The sequence below is a fragment of the Pelophylax lessonae genome (assembly GCF_965119305.1).
Source record: "Pelophylax lessonae genome assembly, chromosome: 1".
Lineage (NCBI taxonomy): Eukaryota > Metazoa > Chordata > Amphibia > Anura > Ranidae > Pelophylax > Pelophylax lessonae.
Window position 1 is genome coordinate 373,779,521 of NC_138768.1, and position 27,853 is coordinate 373,807,373.

General features: G+C 42.4%; 1 protein-coding gene across 1 annotated transcript in view; it reads left to right on the plus strand.

The window, feature by feature from the left end:
- Positions 1-3,651: 3,651 nt before the first annotated feature.
- DOCK8 (dedicator of cytokinesis 8) overlaps positions 3,652-27,853 on the plus strand; it is a 252,499-nt gene continuing 228,297 nt past the window's right edge. Inside the window, exon 1 of the mRNA XM_082242986.1 lies at positions 3,652-4,209. Within this exon, the coding sequence (XP_082099112.1) occupies positions 4,157-4,209 (53 nt within the window). The 5' untranslated portion in view covers positions 3,652-4,156. The remainder of the gene's footprint in view (positions 4,210-27,853) is intronic.

The following is a 27,853-nucleotide window of genomic DNA, read 5'->3' on the forward strand; positions in this document are numbered from 1 at the left end:
TGGTACATATTTGAATGTGTAAACTGCCTTGTCTTGCTCTGTTTTGACAGGTCCAAGTTTTCCTCAGTTTTTGTTTACTACTGGACTTGATTAGTCCAAAGAGCACTTTGAATACTTGTTGTTCTATTTTTGCTGTATACTTAATACATATATAATTGTGTACATTTCGGAAAATAAACAACTTTAATTTAATCTATATACATTTTGTGGAAAATAACTTATTTTTAGTGTAATTGAACACTTTGTATATTGACCCCCCAAAATAATACCTAGCCACCCCTGTTTTAAAAGTCTAGCTCCGCCACTGAGCTGTGAACCCGTAGACTGTTCCAGTCTACCTTACCTGTGTTGAAATTACTTCATGGTCCCCAGTCATGAACCTGTAGACTATTCCAGTCTATCCTTACCTACGCTAAAGTCACTTCATGGTCCCCAGCCGTGAACCTGTAGACTGTTTCATTCTACCCTTACCTGGGCTAAAGTCACTATATGGTCCCCAGCCATAAACCTGTGGACTGGTCCAGTCTAACCTTACCTGCACTAAAGTTACTTCATGGTCCCCTCCTGTGAACCTGTAGGCTGTTCAAGTCTGCCTTTACCTATGCTGAAGCTACTTCATGGTCCCCAGCTGTGAACATGTAGACTGTTCCAATATATCTGTGCTTGTACTACAGTTACTGAGCGAGAAGTGTCCTCTGCTAACAATACCTGGATATTTTGGAGTATCACATCATCTCTCCAAATTTCCTCCTGTCACCACTTCTACAAGCCAATAAAATATAAAAAGACATCCACTAGAGTATAGACTGTTCAATGAGCCATAGGAAATGGACTGTTGCTGTGTGCCTGGTTTCCTATGCACTGTTTTGGAAAGAACCTGTTAGTTTTCAATGGCTCAGTTGGGGGTAGTGCAACATGCCAATTTCTGTTCTTGGGTTTAGATATGCCTTAAAAATGTTGCTCGCATATGATTGGATAATGAAAGTCAGCAAAGCTTCACCCCATTCACTAAGCTAAAGGAAAGTTCCCTTGCAAAATGAAGATCCTGGTTGCCTTTAATAAAACCACTCCAATGACTCAAAAATGATAAAGCCGGAAACAGCCAGGCAAATAGTATCCATTAAAGTATAACTAAATGCAGTCTGTACCCCCTCCCCCCATTAACCACTTAAAGTGGAGTTCCACCCTAAATTTATACTTACCTCCATCTTCTCGCTCCGGTTCACCTGAAAAACAAATGGATAATCGCAATTTTTTTTTTTTTTTACTTACCTTGTATAGAAGAAAATATACTCACCTTACTTCTTTCTTCCTCCCCTCGGCGGCCACGGTGATTCGTCACTTCCTGGCTTTGCAATGATTCCTGGGAGCTGAACGTCATCGCTCCCAGGAATCAATGCGCCTGCACCGGCCCCGCCGTCACTTCTGGTGCGCGCGCGTCATTCCCTTCTAAACAGCTTCTGGGCATGCCCAGAAGGTGTGGAGGGATGACGCGCGCGCACCGGAAGTGACAGGAGGGCCGGTGCAGTGCATCGTGGGACCGAAGAAGACGGAAGAGGACGCAGAAGAGGATCGCGCTGGCTTCAAGCTGCCCACACCTGAGATGGCAGCGCTAGACAATACTTTTTCAAGGTAAGTATTTCTCCTAAAAGGTAAGTGCAACCCGGGACAGATCAGAGGCTAGCCATTGTGGAATGTACTAGCCCTGACTGTCCCGGGGGTATTTTTATTAAAAAATGTATTCCCAGGGTGGAACTCCGCTTTAACCCCCGGAAGATTTTACCCCCTTCCTGACCAGGGGGTATTTTGCGATTCTGCACTGCGTGACTTTAACGGACAATTGCGCGTTCGTGCGACGCTGTACCTAAACAAATTTGACGTCCTTTTTTTTCCCACAACCAGAGCTTTCTTTTGGTGGTATTTGATCACCTGTGCGATTTTTTTTTTTTTTTTTTTTTTTTGATCATGCGCTATAAACAAAAAAAATAGCGTAAAGTTTGCAAAAATAACAATATTTTTCACATTTTTTTATATGAAATTCCCCCAAAAAAATGTAAAAATCAAAATTTTTTAACATTTTCAGCCAATTTGTTTTATGCTACATATGTTTGGTAAAAAAAATCGCAAAAAGCGTATTTTGATTGGTTTGCGCAAAAGTTATTGCGTTTACTAACAAAGGGAAAGATTTTGTCATTTTTGTGTTGTTTTTTTTTTTAACGCGTAATGGTGGCGATCTGCGATTTCTTTTTTTTTTTTGCAGTACTGCGACTGACATTTTTGACACTTTTGGGGTTACCAGTGACATTACTACAGTAATCAGTGCTATACATATGCACTGTTACTGTAAAATGACACTGGTAGTGAAGGGGTTAACTTTTTTGAGAGGGAGGGGCTGTGTGTGTCCCTAGGGGCGTGATTCTAACTGTGATTGGCTGTGGCTTGAAGTGTAGGAACAGTGATCAACGGTCCTACATAGTAGAACCGTAGAATCACTATTCCTACACAGGGGAGAATGACAGGCGGCTTGTTTACATCAGCCGCCTGCCTTTCTCCCGCTGTCACGGACGATCGTGTGTGCCCGATGGACATCGGGTCCGCCGGGCACACGCGTGGGGGGGTCCGTGACCGAGCGGGAGTGCGCCTCCGGCGGTGCGCGTTCGCTCCCCAGAGCCTCACAGGCTAGTGATGTACCCATATGTACTTGCGGCGGTCAGCAAGTGGTTAAGGAGATTCACCCTCTCTGTTTGTCCTGTTTAATATTATCTTTAAAAGTGAAATTAAAAGAAAATTGTGGGTTGTCCTCAGAAAAGTAATAGAGGGGAAATCTTCCAATGGGGACACTAGTTATGGTAACCTGAGGGTTCCCAAGGAATTCCCTTAATTTGTAGGCACTTCCTGTTTGGCTATGGGACAGGAAGTGAAGCGAAAATTCCACAATGGGACACAAATGGCGCAAAAAAAAAAATCTGACGGGTTATAACTCTCCCTTTCTCTATCCTAAATTTAGAAACATGTTTTGCCTGTAGTTTTACTTAAATTTCTAGTTCACGCTAAGGCCGTTATGAAGTTGTGCAAGTTCAGCTGAACTCGCATGATTTCAAGCCGGTTTTTCAGTCCGACTTTGGGGTGATTTCACAGACATCTGTGCGGGTTCCTGCACAGATGTCTATGGAAATTCCGCGCCCCCCCCAAATTGCCAAAAGTAGTACAGAAAATACTTTTAGGAATCTGTGTGACGCTGATTCGGACAATTGGCTCAGATTTGACATGTCAAATCGCATATCAAATTGGACCAATGTGAACGTGGGCTAAAGGTAGTCAGTAATTCTGTCACTATTGGTTCTTCTTTACGATTCCCCTTCAGCAAGATTTGTAATCATATAGTAACATACGATTTAACATTTCCAGCTCCAATAAACCTGTTCCTCATAACACAACATGGGCCTGTGTTACTAAGCGATTCTTTGTAAAAATGTGGGAGTGCTGCACCTTTAGGTCGCTTCCGAAAGCAGAAGTTCCATTTTCCAAATGTAAGTCATGAAGATTTACAGACAAAAGGAGGAAACTGAGGAGTGATGTAACTCTTCTATATACAATGATGGCACAGATGGATCAGGAATACAGTGATGAAGAGAAGTACAGGCATACTCCTAAATGAATGTGGGAATGAGATCAGCACACTTTGAATGAGCAGATTAACCCCCTGTCAGAGCAGGGGTCACATTTCAGCTTGATTGAGCCTAACAAGCCTGTGTGAGCAGAGTACATTCCTCACTCTGCAACGTGGGGCAGGGGAGGACTTCGCTTCATTTCGGATCGGTGATAAGAACAGCTGACATGTGCGGATATGACTTATACCAATGCTCAATAAAGTCGGAAATAAGTTTATTTTAAACACTGAATGGAGCTCATCCTGTTGACAACCTTGAGCATATGAAATGAGATCCTAATCAAATGGTCACACAGACAGTAGAAGAAAAGTTGGTTGCAACAAGCTGATCGTCCTGATAGCTGTGCATCCCTCCCTCCCCCAGCAGGGCAGGCAGAGTGGCAGCAGGCTCCAAAGGAGGGGAATACGGAAGTGAGAAATGACAGCTCGCTGACACTACAGAGGCATGAAGGAGAGGGCTGCACTGGCACACAGCGATCAACCACCATGGCTTCACTGTCCAGCGCAGAGAGGAGGGCGTTCGCTCTGAAACTCAACAGGTAAACACATACCTTTCACTCTGCTTGCTCTTTTTATTACTACGAACTCCTACCTAGAACATCTCTTAGCCAAAGCACGCAGATTAGAAGTGTCCGAATACTGTATACAAAAAGAGGGAGATCAGCATTGCTTATACAGTATATTGTATATTAAAGCATAGAGGTCACCATTGACCATATACTGTATATAAAAAGAGGGAGATCAGCATTGCTCTTTTCCTGTATATATATAAAAAAAAACAGTGAGATCAGCATTGCCCATATAATCTATATAAGAAGTAAGGGAGCTCAGTATGGCCCATGTATTGTAAATAAAAAGTAAGGGAGATCCGCATTGCCCATATACTGTATATAAAAAGTAAAGGAGATCAGGATTGCACATATACTGTATATAAAAGGTAAGGGAGCTCAGCATTGCCCATATACTGTATATAAAAAGTAAGGGAGATCAGCATTGAACATATACTGTATATAAAAAGTAAGGGAGATCAGCATTGAACATATACTGTATATAAAAAGTAAGGGAGCTCAGAATTGCCCATATACTGTATATAAAAGGTAAGGGAGCTCAGCATTGCCCATATACTGTATATAAAAAGTAAGAGATCAGCATTGCCCATATACTGTATAAAAAAGGTAAGGGAGATCAGCATTGCCCATATACTGTATATAACAATTAATGGAGATCAGCATTGCTCATTTATTGCACATACAAATAGAGAGCTCAGCATTGCCCATATACTGTGTTAAAAATAGGGAGATCAGCATGGCTCATTTACTGTATATAAAAAATAGCTCAGCATTGTCCATATACTGTATATAAAAACAGGGAGATCATCATTGCCAATTTACTGTATTTAAAAATAGGGAGATCAGTAGTACCTAATATACTGTATATAAAAAAAAAACAGGTGTTCCATTATTGCCCATTTACTGTATATAAAACAGTGAGATCATCATTGCCAATTTACTGTATATAAAACAGGAAGATCAGCACTACCGACATACTGTAAAAAAGTAAGGGGTATCAGCATTGCCCATTTATTGTATATAAACATGGGAGATCAGTATTATCTATATACTGTGTATAAAAACAGGGATATCAACATTGCCCATTTATTGAAAATAAAACAGGGAGATCGTCATTACCTATATACCGTATATAAAACAGGGTGATAACCATTGCCCCAATACTGTGTATAAAAAATAGAGAGATCATCATTGTCCATATACTGTGTACAAAAACAGGGAAATCAGCATCTCCTATACACTTTATATAAAAATAGAGATCAGCATCACCCGTATACTGTATATACAAAAATATGGAGATTAGCATTGCCCAAATACTATATATATTAAAAAAAAAAAAAAAAAAGAGAAATCAGCATCGTCCATATACGGTATATGAAAAAGGGAGATCAACATTGCTCATATAAAAAAAAAAAAAAAAAAAAAAAAAAAATATATATATATATATATATATATATATATATATATATATACACTGTGTGTATGTATGTGTGTGTATATATATATATACAGTATATGGGTAATGCTGATCTTTTTTAAAATATAAAGTATATGGGCGATGCTGATCTTCCTGTGATTTTTATTTATATATATATATATATATATATATATACATACATATAGTTTGAATTGCCGTTTAATTGTCATTGCACTTACTGAGCTGCATTGATGATATTTTTGGCATGATGTGCCTAAACTCCTCAAAGAAATGAATGAAAATAGTTGTCTACAATTCTGTGTTTCAGTAGTCTACATCCCTTTAAAAGAATACAATGAATCTTTGTAGAAATAAAAATATTTTTCTACAATGTCTTGCTTTTATTAGCTTCTAAATCACTCTAGTAATGTAACAACTATGAATAACAATACAAATAGTTTTTATTCCTATTAAGGAATCCTATGTAGAAGTTAGGGACTGCAGAAAACTATTTCCATCCCTGTTTTGGAGGAAATGTTCCAATCTGAAGATTCTAGTTATGCAGTTGTAGAGAAGCTGCATGCATACCTAATCTGCAGTGAACTTTTGGTGGAGCTTTTAGTAGCCTGTGGGCACAAGTTACAGAGGAATGAAGAGTACACACCACTCCTAAAAAGTAGTTCATTGGCTCTGCTCCAGATAATTTACATTATACTTACAATTAAGAGCCTTTCTATAAAAACAATTAAATATTAGAGTAATGTAGTGTAATAAGTTATTGTTTGCACTGTTATTTGCATTATTGATAAGAGAAAAAACACGAGGATTAAAATGGATTAGGTGCTGCTGTTATGTTGCTTGATTAGGAAAAGAACCAAATAGTTTGCATATTTTTCATACATGCAATAAAAGAGGGATCTTAGTGTGCATTTTCAAGTGCTATTGAGCATCCATCTAAGGTCAGGGCATACTGTGCTACATGGTGCCATACACTTTTAAATTCTCTCTTTAATTTGCATTACCTCCGCGTTACATGCTGCAATTATTTCAGGCACAAGATGCAATTCTGCTTTAAAGGCCCGAAAGTAAAATGTAACATTTTAACTTTGGTAGATCTAGCCAACCCACAAGGAAGTCATTTTAAGCCATTGTAAGAGGACTGAAATGTAAAGTGGAACTTTAGTCCGGAATTGAAGTCCTGATAGATCACTTCAGGCTGGCCCCTTTTGCAGGTATAGCTATGTAAAACATTAAAAATAAGTGCCTATACGGTTATCCAAAAATATAAAGTCTCACCCTGCTCTGCACATGCTCAGTTGCTCTCCATTTTTAGGCACTGCTGAGATTGCAGAGGCCGATCTGCTGACAGCCTTAAAGCAGAATGAAACCCTTCTATCCTTTACAGCCAAGGAAGCTGCTTCTGATCTGCAACTGCCATGGTGCTGCACATGCAATCAGTTATGACACCAGCCATTTGATGGTTTGACAGTTTGGTTGAGGACACAGGCAATTGTTATAGTTAGCCTTCCTGGATTTCCAGGAATGTAACTGTTTTTTGAAACTGTTAAATCAATGGGTTTAGTTCTACTTTATAATTTACTGCTGTTCAGGGGCTCCGGGCTTCAGCAAAATGCCAGCCTCCAGCAATGCTGGAGGCAATTTGCAGCACGCGCTAATATTGGTAGCATAATTATTCATGTGAAATGTATGTTCCTTGCTACAGAACATCATTTTTTATTAAGGGCCCTTTCACACGGGCGCTCCGTATGTCCGCAAATCATCCTATTTTTTTGCGGATGATTTGCGGACATAATGTAAGTCTATGGCATTGCGGATGTCAGCGGAATACCATCCGCTGACATCCGATTTTCCTCCTGTCAGTTCTGTTCTGTTTTTTGGAACTGAAAAAATCCTATTTTTGTTCCGTTCAAAAAACGGAAAGGAAGGAAAATCGGATGTCAGCGGTGTCATCCGCTGACATCCGCAATCCCCCATAGACTTACATTAGGTCCGCATATCATCCGCAAACTGATGGGATGATATGCGGACCTACGGAGCGGATGACAGAAATGTCATCCGCTCCGTGAAAAAAAAAAAAAAAGTCCCGCAGCGGACCTTTCACACGGAAAGCCCGTGTGAAAGAGCCCTAAAGTGATTGTAAAGTCTTATTTAAAAAAAATAAATAAATAAATAACGAACATGTTATACTTACCTCCTTTGTGCAGTTGGTTTTGCTCAGAGCAGCCGGTATCCTCCTCTTCTTGGGTCCCTCTTCGGTGTTCCTGGCCCCTCCTTTCTGTTGAGTACCCCCACAACAAAATGCTTTCTATGGGGGCACCCGAGCCAAGTCCCAGCTCCCTGTGTCCATTCAGACACGGAGCCACAACCCGGCTCCACCCCCTCTCTCTTCTGATTGGCTTATTGACTTTATTTGTCAGCAGTGGGAGGCAATCAAGCCACATTGCTGTCTCAGCCAATGAGGAGGGTAGTCCAGGGCAGCTGAGACACTCCTGCAGAGATGGGGCTCAGGTAAATATTAAAGCGGCTGGGGAGGGCTGCTACACACAAAAGAATTTTTTTATCTTAATGCATAGAATGCACCTTCTGCCTTTACAATCCCTTTACGCTTTTATGGGTAATGTTCCACTTTAAAGAGGAAGTAAACCCTCCTCTGCAAGTTGTACCTATAGGTAAGCCTATGATAAGGCTTACCTATAGGTACTGCAAATATCTCCTAAACATGTACCGTTTAGGAGATATTTACCTTACATGCAGCCAGTGACAACACTGGCGCATGCGCTCTGAAGGAACGGCAGATCGTGCCGTTCCTTCAGAGCCCCGGGCCGTGACCGTCGGCTCCCACGCACGTGCGCGGGAGTGACGTCAAAGCGGCTCCGGCCAATCAGATGGTCGGATGCCGCGATCCCGGAAGACGGGCGACTGGACATGTCGCCCGTTATAGAGGCAGGGCTTTTTTTCTCAAAGAAAAGGTGCAGGAACTCCCCTTTCAAGCCACCCCTTGTCTCCGCCCCTACCAACCTCTGAGCACCATCCCTTAATTACTTCCTCTATCCACCTCCCAGTTCCACCAAGCATCATTTTGTAGTAATTGTAAGGAATTTTTTATTGATAAGCCATGAAATATATTCCCTGCATCCAGCAACAATACACCCCCCTTTCAACAATAGTTTTCCCCAGAAACAAAAGACCCCCCCCCACAGCAAATTACCCCCCAAGCAACAATGGATCCATCAGAGCATTAATAGACCCCTCCAGCAACAATAGATCTCCTAGAAGCCAGCATTAATAGACCCTCCAGCAGCCAACAGTTGACCCCTCCCTCTATAGTAGATCCTTCCCAGCAACAAATGAACCCCAGCAACAATAGATCCTCAAGCATACCTTAATACCCCTTGCCATTTCATGCATTCAGTGCTAGAGTTGCCGGATCTGCGTTCCCCCGCGTTCCCGCTGAAAAAAAGCCCTGCATAGAGGTAAGCGGGCGGCACGGCGGAGGGTCATTCTAAGGTAAGTATTTCATAATGAGCTAGTATGCTATGCATACTAGCTCATTATGTGTTTCTCTTTCAGGGTGAAGAAAAAAAATGTGGGTTTACAACCTTTTTAAAGGAAATCTATCACAAATCAAAACAGAGCTTGAATAATGGAAAAACCACTGGCACTTGGTTACTGATCCTTCATCATATTTTATTATAACACGGCATTATTATCTTGACATTACCTAGCTTGGCATAAAATCCAAGCATGACAGTAGCACTAAAGCAATTCTGCCAGTTAGGTCTTACTCGAAGCTGTCTGAGATCTTCTGTGTCCAAAATAAATACCCTCAACACTCTATCGAATAGGGGGAATTACAAATACACAACTTCATCTGATTGTAATTAAGACACAAATTGCACATTACTCTACATGTACAGTATCTCACAAAAGTGAGTACACCCCTCACTTTTTTGTAGATATTTTATTATATCTTTTCATGTGACAACACTGAAGAAATTACACTTTGCTACAATGTAAAGTAGTGAGTGTACAGCTTGCATAACCATGTTAATTTTGCTGTCCCCTCAAAATAACTCAACACACAGTCATTAATGTCTAAACTGCTGGCAACAAAAATGAGTATACCCCTAAGTGAAAATGTCAAAATTGGGTACAAAAGTGTCAATATTTTGTGTGGCCACCATTTTTTTCCAGCACTGCCTTAACCCTCTTGGGCATGGAGTTCACCAGAGCTTCACAGGTTGCCACTGGAGTCCTCTTCCACTCCTCCATGATGACATCATGAAGCTGGTGGACGTTAGAGATCTTGCGCTCCTCCACCTTCCATTTGAGGATACCCCACAGATGCTCAATAGGGTTTAGGTCTGGAGACATGCCTGGCCAGTCCATCACCTTTACCCTCAGCTTCTTTAGCAAGGCAGTGGTTGTATTGGAAGTGTGTTTGGGGTCGTTATCATGTTGGAATACTGCCCTGCAGCCCAGTCTCCGAAGGGAAGGTATCATCTGCTTCAGTATGTCACAGTACATGTTGGCATTCATGGTTCCCTCAATGAACTGTAGCTCTCCAGTGATGGCAGTGCTCATGCAGCCCCAGACCATGACACTTCCACCACCATGCTTGACTGTGAGCAAGACACACTTGTCTTTGTACTCCTCACCTGGTTGCCGCCACACACGCTTGACACCATCTGAACCAAATACGTTTATCTTGGTCTCATGAGATCACAGGACATGGTTACAGTAATCCATATCTGCTTGTCTTCAGCAAACTGCTTGTAGGCTTTCTTGTGCATCATGTTTAGAAGAGGCTTCCTTCTGGGATGACAGCCATGCAGACCAATTTCATGCAGTGCGGGGCGTATGGTCTGAGCACTGGCAGGCGAACCCCCCACCCCTTCAACCTCTGCAACAATGCTGGCAGTACTAATACGTCTATTTCCCAATGACAACCCCTGGATATGACGCTGAGCACGTGCACTCAACTTTGTTGGTCAATCATGGCGAGGCCTGTTCTTAGTGAACCTGTCCTGTTAAATTGCTGTATGGTCTTGGCCACTGTGCTGCAGCTCAGTTTCATGGTCTTGGCAAACTTCTTATAGCCTAGGTCAGACATCTTTATGTAGAGCAACAATTCTTTTTTTTTCAGATCTTTAGAGAGTTCTTTGATATGAGGTGCCATGTTGAACTTCCAGTGACCAGTATGAGAGAGTGAGAGCGATAACACCAAATTTAACACACCTGCTCCCCATTTACACCTGAGACCTTGTAACCCTGACGAGTCACATGACATCAGGGAGGGAAAATGGCTAATTGGGCCCAATTTGGACATTTGCACTTAGGGGTGTACTCACAGCTTGTCAGGTTTAGACATTAATGGCTCTGTGTTGTTATTTTGAGGAGAAATCAAATTTACACCGTTATACAAGCTGTACACTCACTACTTTACATTGTAGCAAAGTGTCATTTCTTCAGTGTTGTCACATGAAAAGTTTTATAATAAAATACTTACAAAAATGTGAGGGGTGTACTCACTTTTGTGAGATACTGTATATGTATAACAGATTCCATTATTATGCAACATTATTAACAGCTCATTTAGTAAAACTAAAGGCAAAACTTGTGGAGAGAGATTACAACACCTGTCAGGTTTTATTGTTGCCTCTTTCCCTCATACACTATGAGCACACAGGCATTTTATTGCATAAGAAGCATGCAATGTCTCTTCTGCAATAAAACATACCTGCTAGCCTGCTCACAGCAAACCCCAGACGGTCAACTTACAGCAGCTGGGCCAATCATGTGTCCTGGCTGCATGCCCATAAGTGACGTCATCCCCTGCAGGACAATGAAGATGGCTGAAACCCAGCACATAGAAGATGCCAGCGAGGGAACTGCTTTATTTGCAGGGATTTCCTCTCACTTCCTGTTTTGGCTATGGGACAGGAAGTAAAGATAAATCTTCCCAATGGAACACGTATGGCAAAAAAAAAAAAAAACTATGACAGGGGTTATAATCCCCCCTTACTCTATGCAAAATATAAAAAAAAAAAAGGTTTTGCCTATAGTTCTACTTTGAAAGCGATTTCTAAAGATTTAAAAAATAAATAAATAAACATGTCCTTCTTGCCTGCTCTGTGCAATGGTTAAGCACAGAGCATCCCTGATCCTTCTGTTTTGGGGTCCCCTCTGGCTCCTCCCTTCTGCAGAGTGCCCCATAGCAAGCCACTTGCTATGGTGGCACTCGCATGGGCTTGCTCCCAAGTTGCACTGTACGTGTCCATTGACACACAGAGTGTGGCTCAGCCCCACCCCTGCTCTCTCCCCACTGTCTGTGATTGACAGCAGCAGGAACCAATGGCTCCGGTTGCTTTCTTTATCTTCACTGAGGAGAGAGATAGCAAAAAGACCTGCTGCTCTTGGGTACAGCACTGGTTTGGGATCAGGCTCAGGTAAGTATGGAAGCTGCAAACTCAAGTTTTTTTTTTTTTTTTTTACCTTAAAGGGGATTGTAAAGGCAGAAGGTTTTTTTTTTTTTATCTTAATGCAGTCTATGCATCAAGATAAAAAAACCTGTGTGCAACAGCTCTCCTCAGCCCCCTAATACTTACCTGAGCCCGTCTACATCCAGCGATGCAAGTGTCTAAGTTGCTTGGGACTCCCCTCCTTATTGGTTGAGACAGCAGCGTGGCGCGATTGGCTCCCGCTGCTGTCAATCAAAATCATCCAGCCAATCAGGAGAGAGAGAGGGGGTGGGGCTGGGTCGCAGCTACGTGTCTGCATGGACACAGGAAGCTATGACTCAGCTTGGGTGCCCCCATAGTAAGCTGCTTGCCGTGGGGGCACTCAACAGGAGGGAGAGGCCAGGAGCACAGAAGAGGAGGATCCGGGCTGTTCTGTGCAAAACAAACTACACATAGGAGGTAAGTATACCATGTTTGTTGTTTAAAAAAATAAATAAATAAATAATAAGCCTTTATAATTACTTTAATGCAGAAAATGAAAAAAACCTTCTACCTTTAGAACCGCTATGAGGCCTCTTTCACACGGAGCGGACCGTATTTCGATCCGCTCCGGCACGTTTTTTTTTTCACGGACACGGATGACACTTGTGTCATTCGGTCCGTATGTCCGCATACCATCCCATCCATTTGTGGATGATATACGGACATAATGTATGTCTATGGGATTGCGGATGACACCGCTGACATCCGATTTTGCGTACTTTCCGTTTTTTAAACGGAAGAAAAATAGGGTTCTGTTCCATTCCAAAAAAACGGAACAGAACTGAAAGGACGCATATCCCATTGACATGCATTATGTCCGTATATCACCCGCAAACAGATGGGGTGATATACGGACATACGGAACGCCCGTGTGAAAGAGGCCTAAGGTTAATTATTTGTAACAAAATGATCTTTCAGACAGCTACAGATAAGTAAGGTCTCATTTGCGCAAACGTGTTACCAATACAGTCATGCCCAGATTTTACCCATGTTATAATAAAATATCAGCTCTGGGATGGCCTGCAGGGGTAAGGCATGATGCGAAAACTGGACAGTCTATCGATCGGTAAACTAATGTGGCGTTCATGTTAACATCCAATTGTGCCATCGTTCAGTTTCGAAATTTGTACTGACAAACTGCTAATTTTTTGTATTTTATACAGCTCCCCCATCAAAGATTCAAAATGTGTTTTTTTTTGGATCAGTCACCTTCGGCTGCAGTGCGAAAGTTTCGCGCCGCAGCTAGCACACTAATGATGCGAAAGACATAGGATTTGACTATTGACATTCATTTTTTTTTCGGTTATTGCATTGTCATTGCCCTGCTTTAGGTTAAGCATCGTTGTCCCGTTCTAATTGGACTAGATAGAGGTCTGAGTACTACCATGTTTTTTGCGTTACAAATCAAAACACCTATGTTAATAAGTGTACATGGAAATAGCTATTTAGTCAGAAACCCTAAAAAATGGTTTGCTTATAGTTCAACTTTAATTCTTTAAATTAGCTTAGCCATTTAAAAAGACATTGGTGGTGGGCAGCACAGTGGCTAAGTGGTTAGCACTACTGCCTAGCAGCAAAGGGGTCATTGGTTCAAATTCCAACCACAGAATTATACCTGCCTGGAGTATGCATGTTCTCCCTGTGCCTATATGGGTTTCCTCCCACCCTCCAAAGACATGCTGGTAGGTTAATTGGATCTGTTGTGTGTATGTATGAATGTCAGTTAGGGACCTTGGATTGCAAATTCCTTGACGGCAGGGTCTGATGTGAATGTGCAATATATATGTAAAGCACTGCGTAAATTGGCGGTGCTATACACTCATTGGCCACTTTATTAGGTACCTGATTGGACCCCCTTTTGCCTTCAGAACTGCCTTAATTTTTCGTGGCATAGATTCAACAAGGTGTTCCCAGAAATGTTGGTCATATTGCCATGAAAGCATCACACAGTTGCTGCAGATTTGTCGGCTGCACATCCATGATGCGAGTCTCCCGTTCCATCACATCCCAAAGGTGCTCTATTGGATTGAGATCTGGTGACTGTGAAGGCCATTGGAGTACAGTGACCTCATTGTCATGTTCAAAAAACCAGTTTGAGATGATTTGAGCTTTGTGACATGGTGCATTATCCTGCTGGAAGTAGCCATCTAAATATGGGTACACTGTAGTCATAAAGGGATGGACATGGTCAGCAACAATACTCAGGTAGGCCGTGGCGATTAAACAATGTTCAATTGGTATTAGGGGCCCAAAGTGTGCCAATAAAATATCCCCCACACCATTACACCACCAGCACCAGCCTGAACCGTTGATACAAGGCAGGATGGATCCATGCTTTCATGTTTCAGACCAGGCAACGTTTTTCCAATCTTGTATTGTCTGATTTTGATGAGCCTGTGCGAATTTAGCCTCAGTTTCCTGTTTTTAGCTGACAGGAGTGGCACCTGGTGTGGTCTTCTGCTGCTGTAGCCAATCTCCTTCAAAGTTCGATGTGTTGTGCGTTCAGTGATGGTATTCTGCATACCTATGTTGTAATGAGTTATTTGAGCTACTGTTGCCTTTCTATCATCTCAAACTAGTCTGCCCATTCACCTCCACAAGGCATTTTTGTCCACACAACTTCCGCTCACTAGATATTTTCTCTTTTTCGGACCATTTTCTGTAAATGCTAGAGATGGTTGTGCGTGAAAATCTCAGTAGATCAGTAGTTTTTGAAATTCTCAGACCAGCCCACCTTCAATCCCCTTTCTTTCTCATTCAGATGCTCGGTTTGAACTTCAGCAAGTCTTCTTCACCACATCTAGATGCCTAAATGCATTGAGTTGCTGCTATGTGATTGGCTGATTAGCAATTTGTGTTACCAAGCAATTGAACAGGTGTACCTAATAAAGTGGCCGGTGAGGGTATAAGTACCTGTAATAAATAAATGACAAAAGATTTGCCCAAAAATAATTTTAAAGTGCACCAGTGCTTACAATAGACAGCTACAGTGCAGATGTGAACTTCCACTAACAGTGCTGTATATCAGTAGTTAAGGCTAAATTTAGGTTCTCCACATCTAAGCAGCTTTCAGCGATAATTAACTACACAATTACCGCAGGGAACCCACAGCAAACCTAGAATTGTTATGCAAGCCAATTAGGCCAATTCACTGCAATCTGTTACAAGAAATGCAACTTGCGTGCATTTTATTGCGCCAGTGTAGATTTTGAAGTCCACAGATATGATTGCTAATACAACAGATGCGCCCTTTTTCAGGCAAGAACATGCAAAATGCATGCAGGGAAGATGCAACAAAACATTGATATTCAGGCCTCATGCACACTGGACATTTGTACGGCTGTTGTTTTTGGCTTCAGACATTTTTTCTGCAGCCAGTAAACTCCCCAGCATGTTATTCAATGTGTCCATGCACACATAGGCTGTTATCAGCGTTTTTTGGCAGGGGCAAATTTTGACTGGAAAAAAACCCAGAACTAGTGGGTTGAAGAAAAGTTTTTCAGCTGTAACTCTAAAAACATCTAAAAAAACGTTGAAAAACGCAGCTATTCAGTGTTTATCGCCATTTTTTAACCATAAGCTTTTGTGGGAGTATAGTTTTGCTAAAAGAAAGCGAAAAAAACACAAACACAAATAAACACTGAAAAACGATTCTGCAAAAACTCAGCAAAACTCATGCTACAGCGTTCTACAGCTAATGCTACTGGCGTTTTTAACTAACAGGCCTCATGCCCACTAATGCACAAACACATGCCATAACGCATATAAAAAAACAAACTGCATTCATTTTTACAATATCAGCAGGACAACCACAGGCAGGGGTGTTTTCTGAATACAGTGGGCCTGTATGCAAGGTTGTAGGTTGGGCCTCCTTCTTTAAGACTCCATGCTACCCTTCTTGCCCATTACCCATACACACTGGGTGCTTAGCAGTGTCCAGCATGTATACTAGAGCTGGTCACCCTGAGCACCATTTTTATCTAGGCTCAGTCAGAGGCATTCATGTTTTCAGTTACATGCGAGCAGCACTAGTACTGGCCATTATTTGCACCCAACCAATGCCCCTCATTCAGCAGGCCTCATAATTTTAGACCGCATACTACATTACTTGGACTTGCTAGGTTTTAAAAATATCTTTTATTTAGTCTCCTTTGTGGGGGCTGGTAAAGCTTAAAGTGATTTATTTTATTTTTTTGCTAAATGATCTTTTATTAGCACTAACAGGATCTTGCTGTTGTTTTTATCATTTTTCTCCTCATGCTGTCCCCCGTCTACCCTGGCTGACTGAGGCCCTGTTTTCACCTGAGCGTTCGTCAGCTCGTAAAACGCTCATCTCTGAAGTCTCAAAATGCCTAACAAGCAAAATTCCATTCATTTCAATGGCCCCTGTTCAGATATGAGCGTTTTGTCGCCTGAAGTAAAACGCCTGAAGCTCAAAGTACATAAGCTTCTTTTTTGGCAGATTACAAGCGTTTTTGTTAGATTTCAATGCCTACCTCCAAAAACGCCTGAAAAAATGCCCGGGAAAAACGCCTGAAAAACGCCCAAACAAACACCTGAAAATGATTTGCTCACGTGTGAATGGAGCTTCAAGGTATGTGTGTACCCCTTGTGTCTGCCAGGACCTTCAGAGTCCTGTCAGAATGTCCACCATGTGAACGCTTCCATTTAGAAATTCAGTTTTAGGCTGGCCATTTAGTATTCTATTTTCTTGCAGTTTTCCCTTAAATCTACCAAAAACATATAATATGAGGTCAGACCCAGGAGCTGACTGGCAACTTTCGGCCCAGGGGGCAAGTACAAACCAGAGGCCCATGGTGCATTGACTCAGCCCTCCTCCCAATCTCCTTTTCCTAGCCTCTTCCTGACCCCATTTCTGGCTGAAGCTCCACTCCAGGTACTCTCTACTCACTGGCTGAACTCGGCGCTGAGAGGAGAATCTCCAGTGGGGCATGGAACAGGCCTCTGCTCAGACAGTTTACACCAGGGATCCTCAAACTACGGCCCCTTCAGCTGTTGCAGGACTACAGGTCCCATGAGGCATTGTAAAACTCTGACCTTTCCAGACATGACTAGGCATAATGGGAATTGTATTTCCTGAACAACTGGAGGGCCAAAGTTTGAAGACCCCTGGTTTACACCATCCATTCTTGGGGGAAGGCCTGCGCTCTGTCCTTGTCTTCATCCTCTCAGGAGGTTAGCAGTGGGGAATTTTTACTTCTCTTCACCAGGAATCCTTTAGACATGTCTGTGGCAGAAGCGGTGCAGCCTTTTTATGGGAGATCAGAGCGGCCCGGGGGGTAATTGCCCCCCTGCCTCAGGCCTCCCCTGGTCAGACATAAACACATTATTAAATTATATGCAATGAGACAGGGCATTGCACTACATAGTTGAAGGGAAATTTAAAGGAAATCGAATAAGAAAATCATATAATGTATGGCAAGCTTTATGTGCGGCCATTCCCAGCACTCCACACACTAATAGAGCAAGACGGACAAAAAGCCAAAGCTACATCTTTCCTCCTCCTCCACAGCAGTGATTGAAGGTTCTATTTCTAAACAGGAGCACACATTAAGTGGAAACCTCGGCGAGACTCCATAGGTCTAAACGAGTGCAGGGGACACCCACATACTTGAAGTCAGCTGGCACAAAGGTAAGGTGGCAAAAAGAGAGAAGAAATTTGGCTTTTTTTTTTTTTTTTTTTTTTAGAATACCAAGAGCACATAATTGCTCTATAAGCATTGCTTTAAAAAAATTGGCTTCAATGTAACACTGCATATGGTTGCTGCATGGTAGTGTGGCCTTAAAGGTATTAAAAAAAGACTGTGTAGTAATAACATATTGCCTCCTCATTGCACAGATCTCCACACATCGCTCTTCAGAGGGACAACCCAAGTGCAAACAAGCAATAATTTCAACCAAACATCTATAAAAAAAAAACATGCTAGACAACAATACAGCCTTCCTTCATTTTTCTGCATCTGTCTGCTTCTGTGGGCCCCTTTGCACTGTTGCATCTTGATGCCCGTATTCTGATACGCTAAAATGCAATAAACATGGTGCCTACTCTAGTCTCAGGGCTGCAGTTCAGTGTGATTTGAAAAATACAACTGTCTTTTTTTTTTTTTTCCTGCGTTTAAGTACCTTGAAAGGCTCATGGAAGGTAATAGCAGCACAACAAAATGCATGTCACAAATGCATTTTAATGGCAAGCGGAATTTCCAAGCTTTGGTCAATGACTGTTAAGTTAACCCTATCCACTCCAAGTTCTAAATTCAAAATTGCATTGAAAACGTGCTTCGATACGCGCCACAACGCATGTCAATGCACAAAGGAAACGCACTTAAGCGCGGGTCAACTCACCTGCCTAAACCTACCAAAGATCTAAATGGACACTGAGAGTTTCCAAATGTAGCAATGTATCATAGTCTGTTAGGCAAGACATGTCCATCAAATGTATCAGAGCGGTATGATGGGTCCTGTACAGGATATTTCACAATTTTCCCCTGTTTAGGACTGTGGTTAGCAGAGGAAATAGATTTTTGAAAATCTTTACAACATATTTGTTGCAATGTACATACTGAATTGCCACACTTTTTGTTTCCTTTTTTTCGTCTGTTAGGAGGTATTGTTTATTCCAAGACGCTGCAGGTACCTTTTAGCCTAATATTTAATATCTGTGGCTGCTCGAAATGTGTTATTGCTGCTAGAAATGTTAGTCCAATAGCTAATGGAGGCTCAAGCCAACAGATCAGAGATGGGGGATTTAAGTCCCACAGACTCTGTAAGCCAGGACATGTGTATCTTAGATATTTCTTATTGACTTAGCTACTTCACTGCAAAGCCATGACAGGTAGCGACATGAGTGAAACTATTTTACACCCTTCTAATGCTTGAACAATGCAACATTTCAGAATCCACTTAGCATTGTGTAAACAGTAAAACATAGAAAAAATAATTTGAATCATAAATACCCCAGCTAATTCAGAATAAGTCTATGTAAACTCTAACAATACAATTTTCTTATCTGCTCCTGTAGTCTGTTAAATATACCCATAAATGTGCTTAATTATATCTGTAGCACTAACCCCACAAGGGCCGCTGGTTACTGATTTTCCCCTATTCCTGCACAGCCAGGCAACAGGCAATTTCAACTTTTATCCAGACTCAAGAAATCAGTCCCTGGGCTTGTTTTTGTTGTTTTATTGGGGAAACAACTTGGGTAGGGTGTAGGGATTGTGGGATACCCAACTTGACTTGAAATAACAGGTAAGGACAAACTTTCATCCTATGTACAGAGAAAGGGCTCTTTCACACGGGCGTTCCGTATGTCCGTATATCACCCCATCCGTTTGCGGGTGATATATGGACATAATGCATGTCAATGGGATTGCGGATGTCAGCGGATGACCATCCAATCCCCACGTTGGTGGACAGTGGAATTTAAATTTATCTCCCCATGACCACCAATGCGGGGGAAAGTAGGTTAACTTTTGCTGTATGACCACAAATGCAGAAGGGGGAATGATGGTATAACATTGCACTGATATGACCACCAATGCTTAGTGGGTGGGCGATGGGGGTTACCTTTCACTCCCACTGACCACCAATAAGGGGGGGGCATTGACAGTGAAAGCAAACCTTAGCTGGTCAAGGCAGTGACATTTTAAACCACCCCCCCCCTCCCCAATCTGCATTTGTGGTCATAAAGCAAAAGTTAACCCATCTCGCTCAAGCCTTGGTGGTCATGGGGGGGTTAAATGTAAATACCACTCAATCCCGTTGATCATTTACGTGATCAAAGGTTACCGTACTGATCTCTTTCCCTCCAGGCCAGGACTTTGCTTACACTGTGGGCAGAGATACAATATCTTCTCCCACGTTACAGTTTTCCTTTCATTGCTTGGTGCTGGAATGCATAGAGCGTTCCGGTGCCCGGCATCTTGCTACATGCTTGGCATTTTCTGGGCACAAGGGGCATTGGTAGAAATCACTGCTTCTGTCCCCATGGCTCGGATCCTGGGACATAGCTGCAGGACAGCTGGCAAAGTGGCTAATATGCTCTCTCACCGCACTGCATATCAGCTACTTTGAATGGTGCTCTGGTGGGAAGGGTTGAACCCCCCCTGACCCCCTCCCATCTACTCCCCTGTACTTGATGGTGTCACCCCTCATGCAGTTGTCACCCGGGTGCAGTCCCATAGCAATGCCACCAAATGTCATTCCCTGCTATCTTCCTGGACTACAAAACACACACACCCCCTGTTATAGAGAAGAGAAGGAGGTATTTTGCATTCCTAACACAATGTTGTGTAGTCCTAATGCTTCTTGTTTTAGGGTGACAAAGCTGCTCAGTGCAGTTTTTACCCTAGGAGAGGAAGTTTGTTAATATCAGGATTACCAGGTAAAATTTAAAGGGAAAAAAGTGTGTGAAAAAAAGATAATATTGCAGTCACCACACCAATAAAGAAAAAACAATAAGTGGCAATACTTTAAATTTTTGTTCTTGGTTTGAGACACACTGTAAGAATCAATTAGTGTTTATCTATTTAAATAATGCATGAATGGTCAAATCATTTTAGATGAATGCACTTTAATAACTATTATTGACCTTATGGCAGGGTTCCATGCAACTCTAAGGTCCCTCTTAAGGTTGCTAAGGTGTTCCTTGAACAGTGAGCAATGATGAATTGGTCTCCCTCCATTAGTGGCCACCAATACTAGAGCGCATATTCCCACTGACCACTAATAAAAGGGGACACCACAATTTTTACTGTCGACATTTGGTTTCTGTTATTATTCCTTTGAATGTAGAATTAATAATGCGGTTGTACAGAGCAGGAGGGAAGAAAATGATATGCTCAGAGTTTCAAACTTCTAGGAATGCCAAATTATGTATTCTATTTAAAATGTTCTACAATTTAGTGATTACACTGTTTCGTGAACTGTAGGCAGGGCCACAGATAGGGGGGTGGGGGAAGAGTGACCTTCTTGTACCGAACTCGGGCCCCATAAGTTCAGCAGGGGGCCCAAATACAAAGAGAGCACTCTTGAAATACTTTTGGGTCTCATGGGCCATGGCTCTCAGCGATTAAATAAAAGTTCCCTGGACCTCCATCAGTTCAGCAGCAGGGGCCAAGGACAGAGAGGGGACAGTTTACTCATTTTTGAGCGAAGACAGAGTTATCCACCATGCCGTAGCTCCTGACAATTAATTTAAAGTTCTGACCTTTTTTTCTGTATCAATCAGCCAGAACTTAAATGTAATTCTCGAGAGCTGCAGCACGGAGTATTATTCCATTTGCTCCCAAAAATGAGCAAACCGGCTTGACCCCTGCTGCTGAACTGATTGGGCCCAGGGAAATTTCATTTAAAACAGTATTAAACCCAAAACCAAAAATGTATTATATTGCAGCTTACCATTTATTAGATGTGATGGCTGCATTGGTTTTCTTGTTTTCCTCTGTTTGTACCTGGTTATCTTGCCAGCAACGTTCCTCCTATATTAGTGAGACATAACTCTGAAGGAACAAGCAGAGGAGGCACAGCAAACGGCAGCATTGTCAGTCTGGGACGGTAGTTGTAAATGTATTAGCAGATTTGGTCCCCTTTCCCACTTGTGCGATTTTACCGTGATTTTGTTGCCGTGATTTCGACTGGATTTGAAGCAATGCCTATGTCTTTGGACCTTCAAAATGCATTAAAATCGGCGAAAAGTAGTGCAGGGACTACTTTGAAGTTGTTGCCACTTGAAGTACTACAGATATGAATGGTACTCATTAGAAATCATGGAGAACGACTTGTCATGCGACTTTGCAGTTCCAGATCGCAGGACAAATCGCACAAGTGTGAAAGGGGCCTTAGATACACTAACAAATCAAAGCTATACTACAGCTCACACTTTAAAAGCAGTTACAGCAAACAGTTTGTTTTCCTTGTGGGATAAAGGTTTTGCATGGATAAATAAAAGCTGATCATTTTAGTCTTCTCTGCCAGTGTTAAGTGGTTTGTCTCATCTGTGTAAACTGATGCATTCTGCTGGAGAGCTTGTGCTTTTGAAAGACAACAGACTTGCTGGCTGAACCACCAGGTGTAAATAGAAGACAGAAAGCCATAAGCGAATGCAGCCATCACATCTAGGAATTGGTAATTTGGATTTAATGCAGCTTTAGGCAAGAAATAATATGTGACAGTGCAGCTTTAATAAAAAAATCCTCCCTCAGCTGCTCTAAAGTAGCTCTGTAGCAGTGCCACTCACCTGCAAGCCTGTGTGTTATCTCCCGGCTGCTCTGCCCACTCAGCCAACTATGTCATCCAATCAGCAGGGCAGGGGGCGTGAGGAGCTGCAGATCAGAATGGAGAGCTCCTCCCGCCCCCTGCTCTGCTGATAGGATGACATTGTCAGGTGGGCGGGGGAGCCAGGAGAGGACACACGGACTAATCCACACCCTCTACCCTGCCAAAGGTAAGAGTCTTGTGCAGGGGAGGCAGAAATTACAATAGAAAAGTGTGATATTAGAGAGGAATGGGGAGGAGGGGGGGGGGGCAGACTGCTGGGGCACTGTGATGAGCAGACTGCAGGGGGCACTGCTATGGAGGAGGCTGTGATTGCTAGGGGCACTGTAATATAAAGGGGACTGCACAGTAAAGAGGCACTGTGATCATTACATTGCCCCTTTACAGTGCAGTCCTCTTTATATCACAGTGTCCCCTTTAGGACCTTTTCACATCATCGGACCGATTGGGTCCGCCTGTCCATTTTTCAGACCTGATTGAACCACCAATTGTTCTCTATAGGGTGGCAGATGTCAGCAGACATGTATCCGCTGACACCCGCCGGCATCCCTTCCGGTCCGCTAAAAACAGACAGATGGGAATATACTTCCCATCCGTCCGGCAGATAGCATCAGATGACAATCCGATGGAAACCGACATGCAGTCTGTTTCCGTCTGGCCGATAATAGAGAGCAGCAGGCTGTGTCCGTGTCCACTCTGCTTTGCATGGGCCTGTCATCCGCCTGCTCAGCGGGCATCAGCAGAGAGATCCCCTGCTGATAAGGACGGATCCACTCCGTCTGAAAGGGAGCTTACAGTGCAGTCCCCTTTACATCACAGTGCCCCGTTTACATTACAGTGCCCCCTTTACAGAGCGGCCCCCGTTACAATGATGTGGACTGAACTGTAATGTAAATGAGGGGTGTGATGTGAGGGGGAACTGAGGACACTGATATAAAGGGGGGACTGTGAGCTGGGGACAGACTCTGTGAATATTACCCCCATTCCCTGGGAAAATTGGCAGCTGTAAAACCGGTCCCTGGTGCCAAAAAAGTTGGGCACCGCTGCTTTAAAGGGTATCTTTATGAGAAATGTATAGCAAATACAAAAAGTAATATAGCATATGAAATTGCTACAAAAGCTATGTTTTCATTTAATGTTATTAAAAATAAAAGTCTGTAGTACTATCATTTTCTGTAAGATTTAATGCAATATGGCAACGTGGAGGCCTTCTTTATATAGCTGGTGTACAGAACTTCCAAAGAAATGCCATTGCTTGCTTTTCTAATTGGCTCACTGATTTTCTCAGGACTAAGATACAAGTCAAATTTTTAGGTATCTTCTGCAATATAAATTTGAGTTCTGGTGAGATACTCCCTAAAGGTTAAATCGTTTTAAAGTGGTGCAGACTTTTCTCATTAAAACACAGAAAGTGCACCAGCTCATTATAATCAATTCAGAATCAATCTGCATTCAGTCTGCAGAAACAAATAGCTATTTTTTTCTAAGCTGCAACGGGTATGAATGTGTTACAAAGATTGTTTAAATCCTTGCAATTTACATAGATCACCCGGGGGAGTATTTTTTTTTTTTTTTCTTAAAGCAGACCTTCAGTCATTTTTTCATCTTTCTTGTTGTTTCAACTTTGTATAGTAAAACATTTATTTTTCTGCCAGTAAATACATTATACAGCCCACTTCCTCTTTCTTAGCTGGTAAAAACCTAGGCTAATGACATCATGCACAGCATTCTCTCTCACTCTTGTGAAAGTTTGCCAGCAAGAGATGAGGGTGAGTCAAAGGAGAGCCAATGAGAACTGGAGGGGGCTGTGTGTGTCTGTGTAAATCCAGGAAGTGAACAGTCAGCAGCTTCAGGCTGCCCAAAGTTAAAATGGCTGCAGCCAGACTTATTGAAAGGAAGATTTCTGCAGCATATTTGGCAAGTAGAGAATAACAGTATATATAAAATAATCTGCAAAGTGGTTGGATGGAAGCTTCAGCATGGCAAATTATGTGAGCAGGCTGCAGTTCCCCTTTAACAAAAATGGAGTTACCCATTAAGTACTTGTAATAATCTGTCTCATCTACTATGATCTCAAGCAGATCTGTGAAAAACATGTTTCATTTGGCTGGCCAGAATTACAGGCACAGAGGTTACAAATCGATATAACGATTTCTGATTAGACTTGGCTAACGGACAGGCAGCTTGATTTGCATCTAAATTTGTTGCTAATTTGCTTGATAAATGCTCCCACTTGTTTATGTAGTCTCCTCAAAATGGCACATTCAAACAGTCTTGATGGATGACAGTGGCTACAAGCCGAAATGCACATGTCGCCATTAATCAGAGCTGGGAAGTGTGCAGAAGGGCCTTGAAAAATCCATACTATAGTAGGTAGACTGTTGAATCAAGAATGGAACTGGCACGCTGCACTGTATTGGCTTAGTCAGGCCATTGGTGGCTGATTTCCTTCTTAACTTCTAGAGCAGTGTACCTGTCACCTGATAAGTATTTCAGTACAGACTCTCGGGCATTCGAGTATTTGTCATTTGGAGATGCGTTCCAGCACCATCAACAAGTACACAGGCAAGGATCCAAGTAAAATAGATAAAATTAAAAAGAAAAAAAAAATTGGTATTTCTAATTTAAATGAAGACTTGGGCAGTACAAGACAGGCTTATGTATGCTGATCCCTAAGGGGAACTACATTGTTTACAAATACACTAATCTGTATTCATGTATGTACATGCAAATACATGCACCCATACATGTATACTTGTCCCTTTGACCTCCTATTCCTTTCGAATGGGGCGAGTCCGGTACTCGTGGACCTTGGGGCGCACTGCACATGTTTTATATAGTTTTATATGATTGTAAGGCATATGTTCTTCATATTTGTTCAAGTTTTGATTAAAGAGGAAGTAAAAGTGAAATGAATAAAATGAACCACTTAACCACTAGAGCATTTTGCTGTCTTACGTCTGGGCCACTTTTTGCGATTCGGCGCTGTGCAACTTTAACTGACAATTGCGCGGTTGTGCGACGCCGTACCCAAACGAAATTTACGTCCTTTTTTTCCCCACAAACAGAGCTTTCTTTTGGTGGTATTTGATCACCTGTGCGATTTTTACTTTTTGCGCTATAAACAAAAAAAGAGCGTTTATTTTGAAAAAATAACAATATTTTTAACATTTTTTTTATATGAAATTCCCCCCAAAAAAAAGATGTAAAAAACAATTTTTTTTTTTTAATTTTTGGCCAATTTGTTTTCTGCTACATATGTTTGGTAAAAAAAATCACAATAAGCGTATTTTGATTGGTTTGCACAAAAGTTATTGCGTTTACTAACTAAGGGAAAGATTTATGTCATTTTTGGTGTTTTTTTTTTTTAACGCGTAATGGCGGCGATCTGCGATTTTTTTTTTTTTTTTTGCGGGACTGCGACATTATGGCGGACAGATCGGACCCTTGACTGACATTTTTGACACTTTTGGGGGTACCAGTGACATTACTGCAGTAATAAGTGCTATATATATGCACTGTTACTGTAAAAATGACACTGGCAGTGAAGGGGTTAATTTTATTGGAGAGGGGTTAATGTATGCCTGGTGCTTACTGACGTGTGTGGGGGGAGGGGACTGAGTGACACAAGGACAGATCCAGGGTTCAGCTATGCTGAACCCTGCAATCTGACCCTGCCTGTCACTTAGGAGATCCGCCCGCTTTGTTTACACAAGCAGGCGGATCTCCACACTAGATCCCCGACGATCGGGGAAGAGCGGCGGCGATCGCCGCTGCTCCTCCCCTGGCCCGACTCCCGCTGTGACTGAAAACAGCGGGAGCGAGCCTCCGGCGCGCGCCGCAGAGAAAGGGGAGTGTCTGACGACGTAGTACTACGTCGTCAGACGATAACGAGCCACTCTGCCGCAGTAATATTACTGCAGGCAGAGGTAAAGTGGTTAAAACCCGCGCTGCTGGTGCTAAAATAACTCAATCCTGTGTACAAAATTAAATTAATGCAGCTGCTGTGCATCTCAGTTAATCTTAGAGAAAATGTGAAGTGAAATTAAAACAGCGCTAGCATTTCATATATATGTTGTGACAGGAAGTCAGGTAAATCTGGGAATGTAGTCACTGAGAGGAGACACATTCCCACCTGCTTTGAAAAGTTCACTGATACTATAGGGTGTTGGCTGCAAAAAGAGCCAGCAGGAAGTTGAAAACCATTCAGCTGTTCAGAATGAGGAGATCAAGGCCTCTATAATTTGTCCAGAGAAAATCTATTGAGTGCTGCCTCCTGTCGCTGTGTGAGCTGGGAAGAGGAGGACAGACATACGTGTACCTCCCGACGCCGTGTGGGCATGGGAGAAGGACTGCTGCCGCCTGTCGCCGTGTGGGCTGGGAGAGGGGGACAGTCGGATGTGTGCCTCCCGACAAGCTGGTGAGCATGGGAGAAGACCCCCTACAGCGATGTGAAGCTAAGGAGGGTAACCACGAGTGAAGACGTCTCAAAGGTGAGAAGACAAAGTGTTCCATGTGAAGAGTGTGAAGAGTAAAGGGACCTGTTAAATGAACTGTGTTCAATGTGAAGAATCTGAAGAGTAAAGGATCCTGTTATAAATGAACATGTGTTGATGTGAAAGAAACAAAGGGACATGTTCAATGGACAATGTTTGTGCTGTGTGAAAAGCAAACAAATGGACATTTGAGTGTCTGCTGTAGGATCAGCAGCGTCGGCCCAACAGTAGGTTGGAAAGACTTCTTAGGTAGGTTCCAGCGTGAGAAGGTAGCCGCCCACAGAGGCAAGGATTTATTTTGTCTTTTATTTTATTTTATTTTGGCTGTTTTGACGCTTGCAATTGTGTGAAGTAAATTGCATGAATAAATCAGTCTTGTTTTCAACCTCTGCTCGGCTATCTCTCTGTGAAAACGCACCCCCAAAGGGGTCATCCACACCCGCCACCGAGCTAATCCCTTACATATGGTGGAGGTATGCAGTGGGCATAAGCAGAGATCCCTGCAAGGAAGTGCAAATGTTTGATGAACTTTGTCTGGTGCATGAGATTGCACAATCTATGTGTGCAGGAGAGAAGATCCTGACAAAAAAAAAAAAAAAAAAAGTGTTTTAAAGAGACAGCGGTCTCAAAATTTTTTGATGAACTTTGTTGTGTCTGGTGCAAGTGACTGCACAAACTGTGTGCGCAGGAAAAGAGATCCTGCAAGAGAGAGAAAAACTACATGTGTTGAAGAGACAGTGGTCTGAAAATTGTTTGCTGGACTGTGAAAAATTTGTTTGTGGAGTTATTGAAGATGGGGCGATCCAAACGCCTGAAAAATGCAAAGATAGATGAAATGAGAGACCGGATTCTATGGATGGAGGGGATGTTGCCGTCTGAAC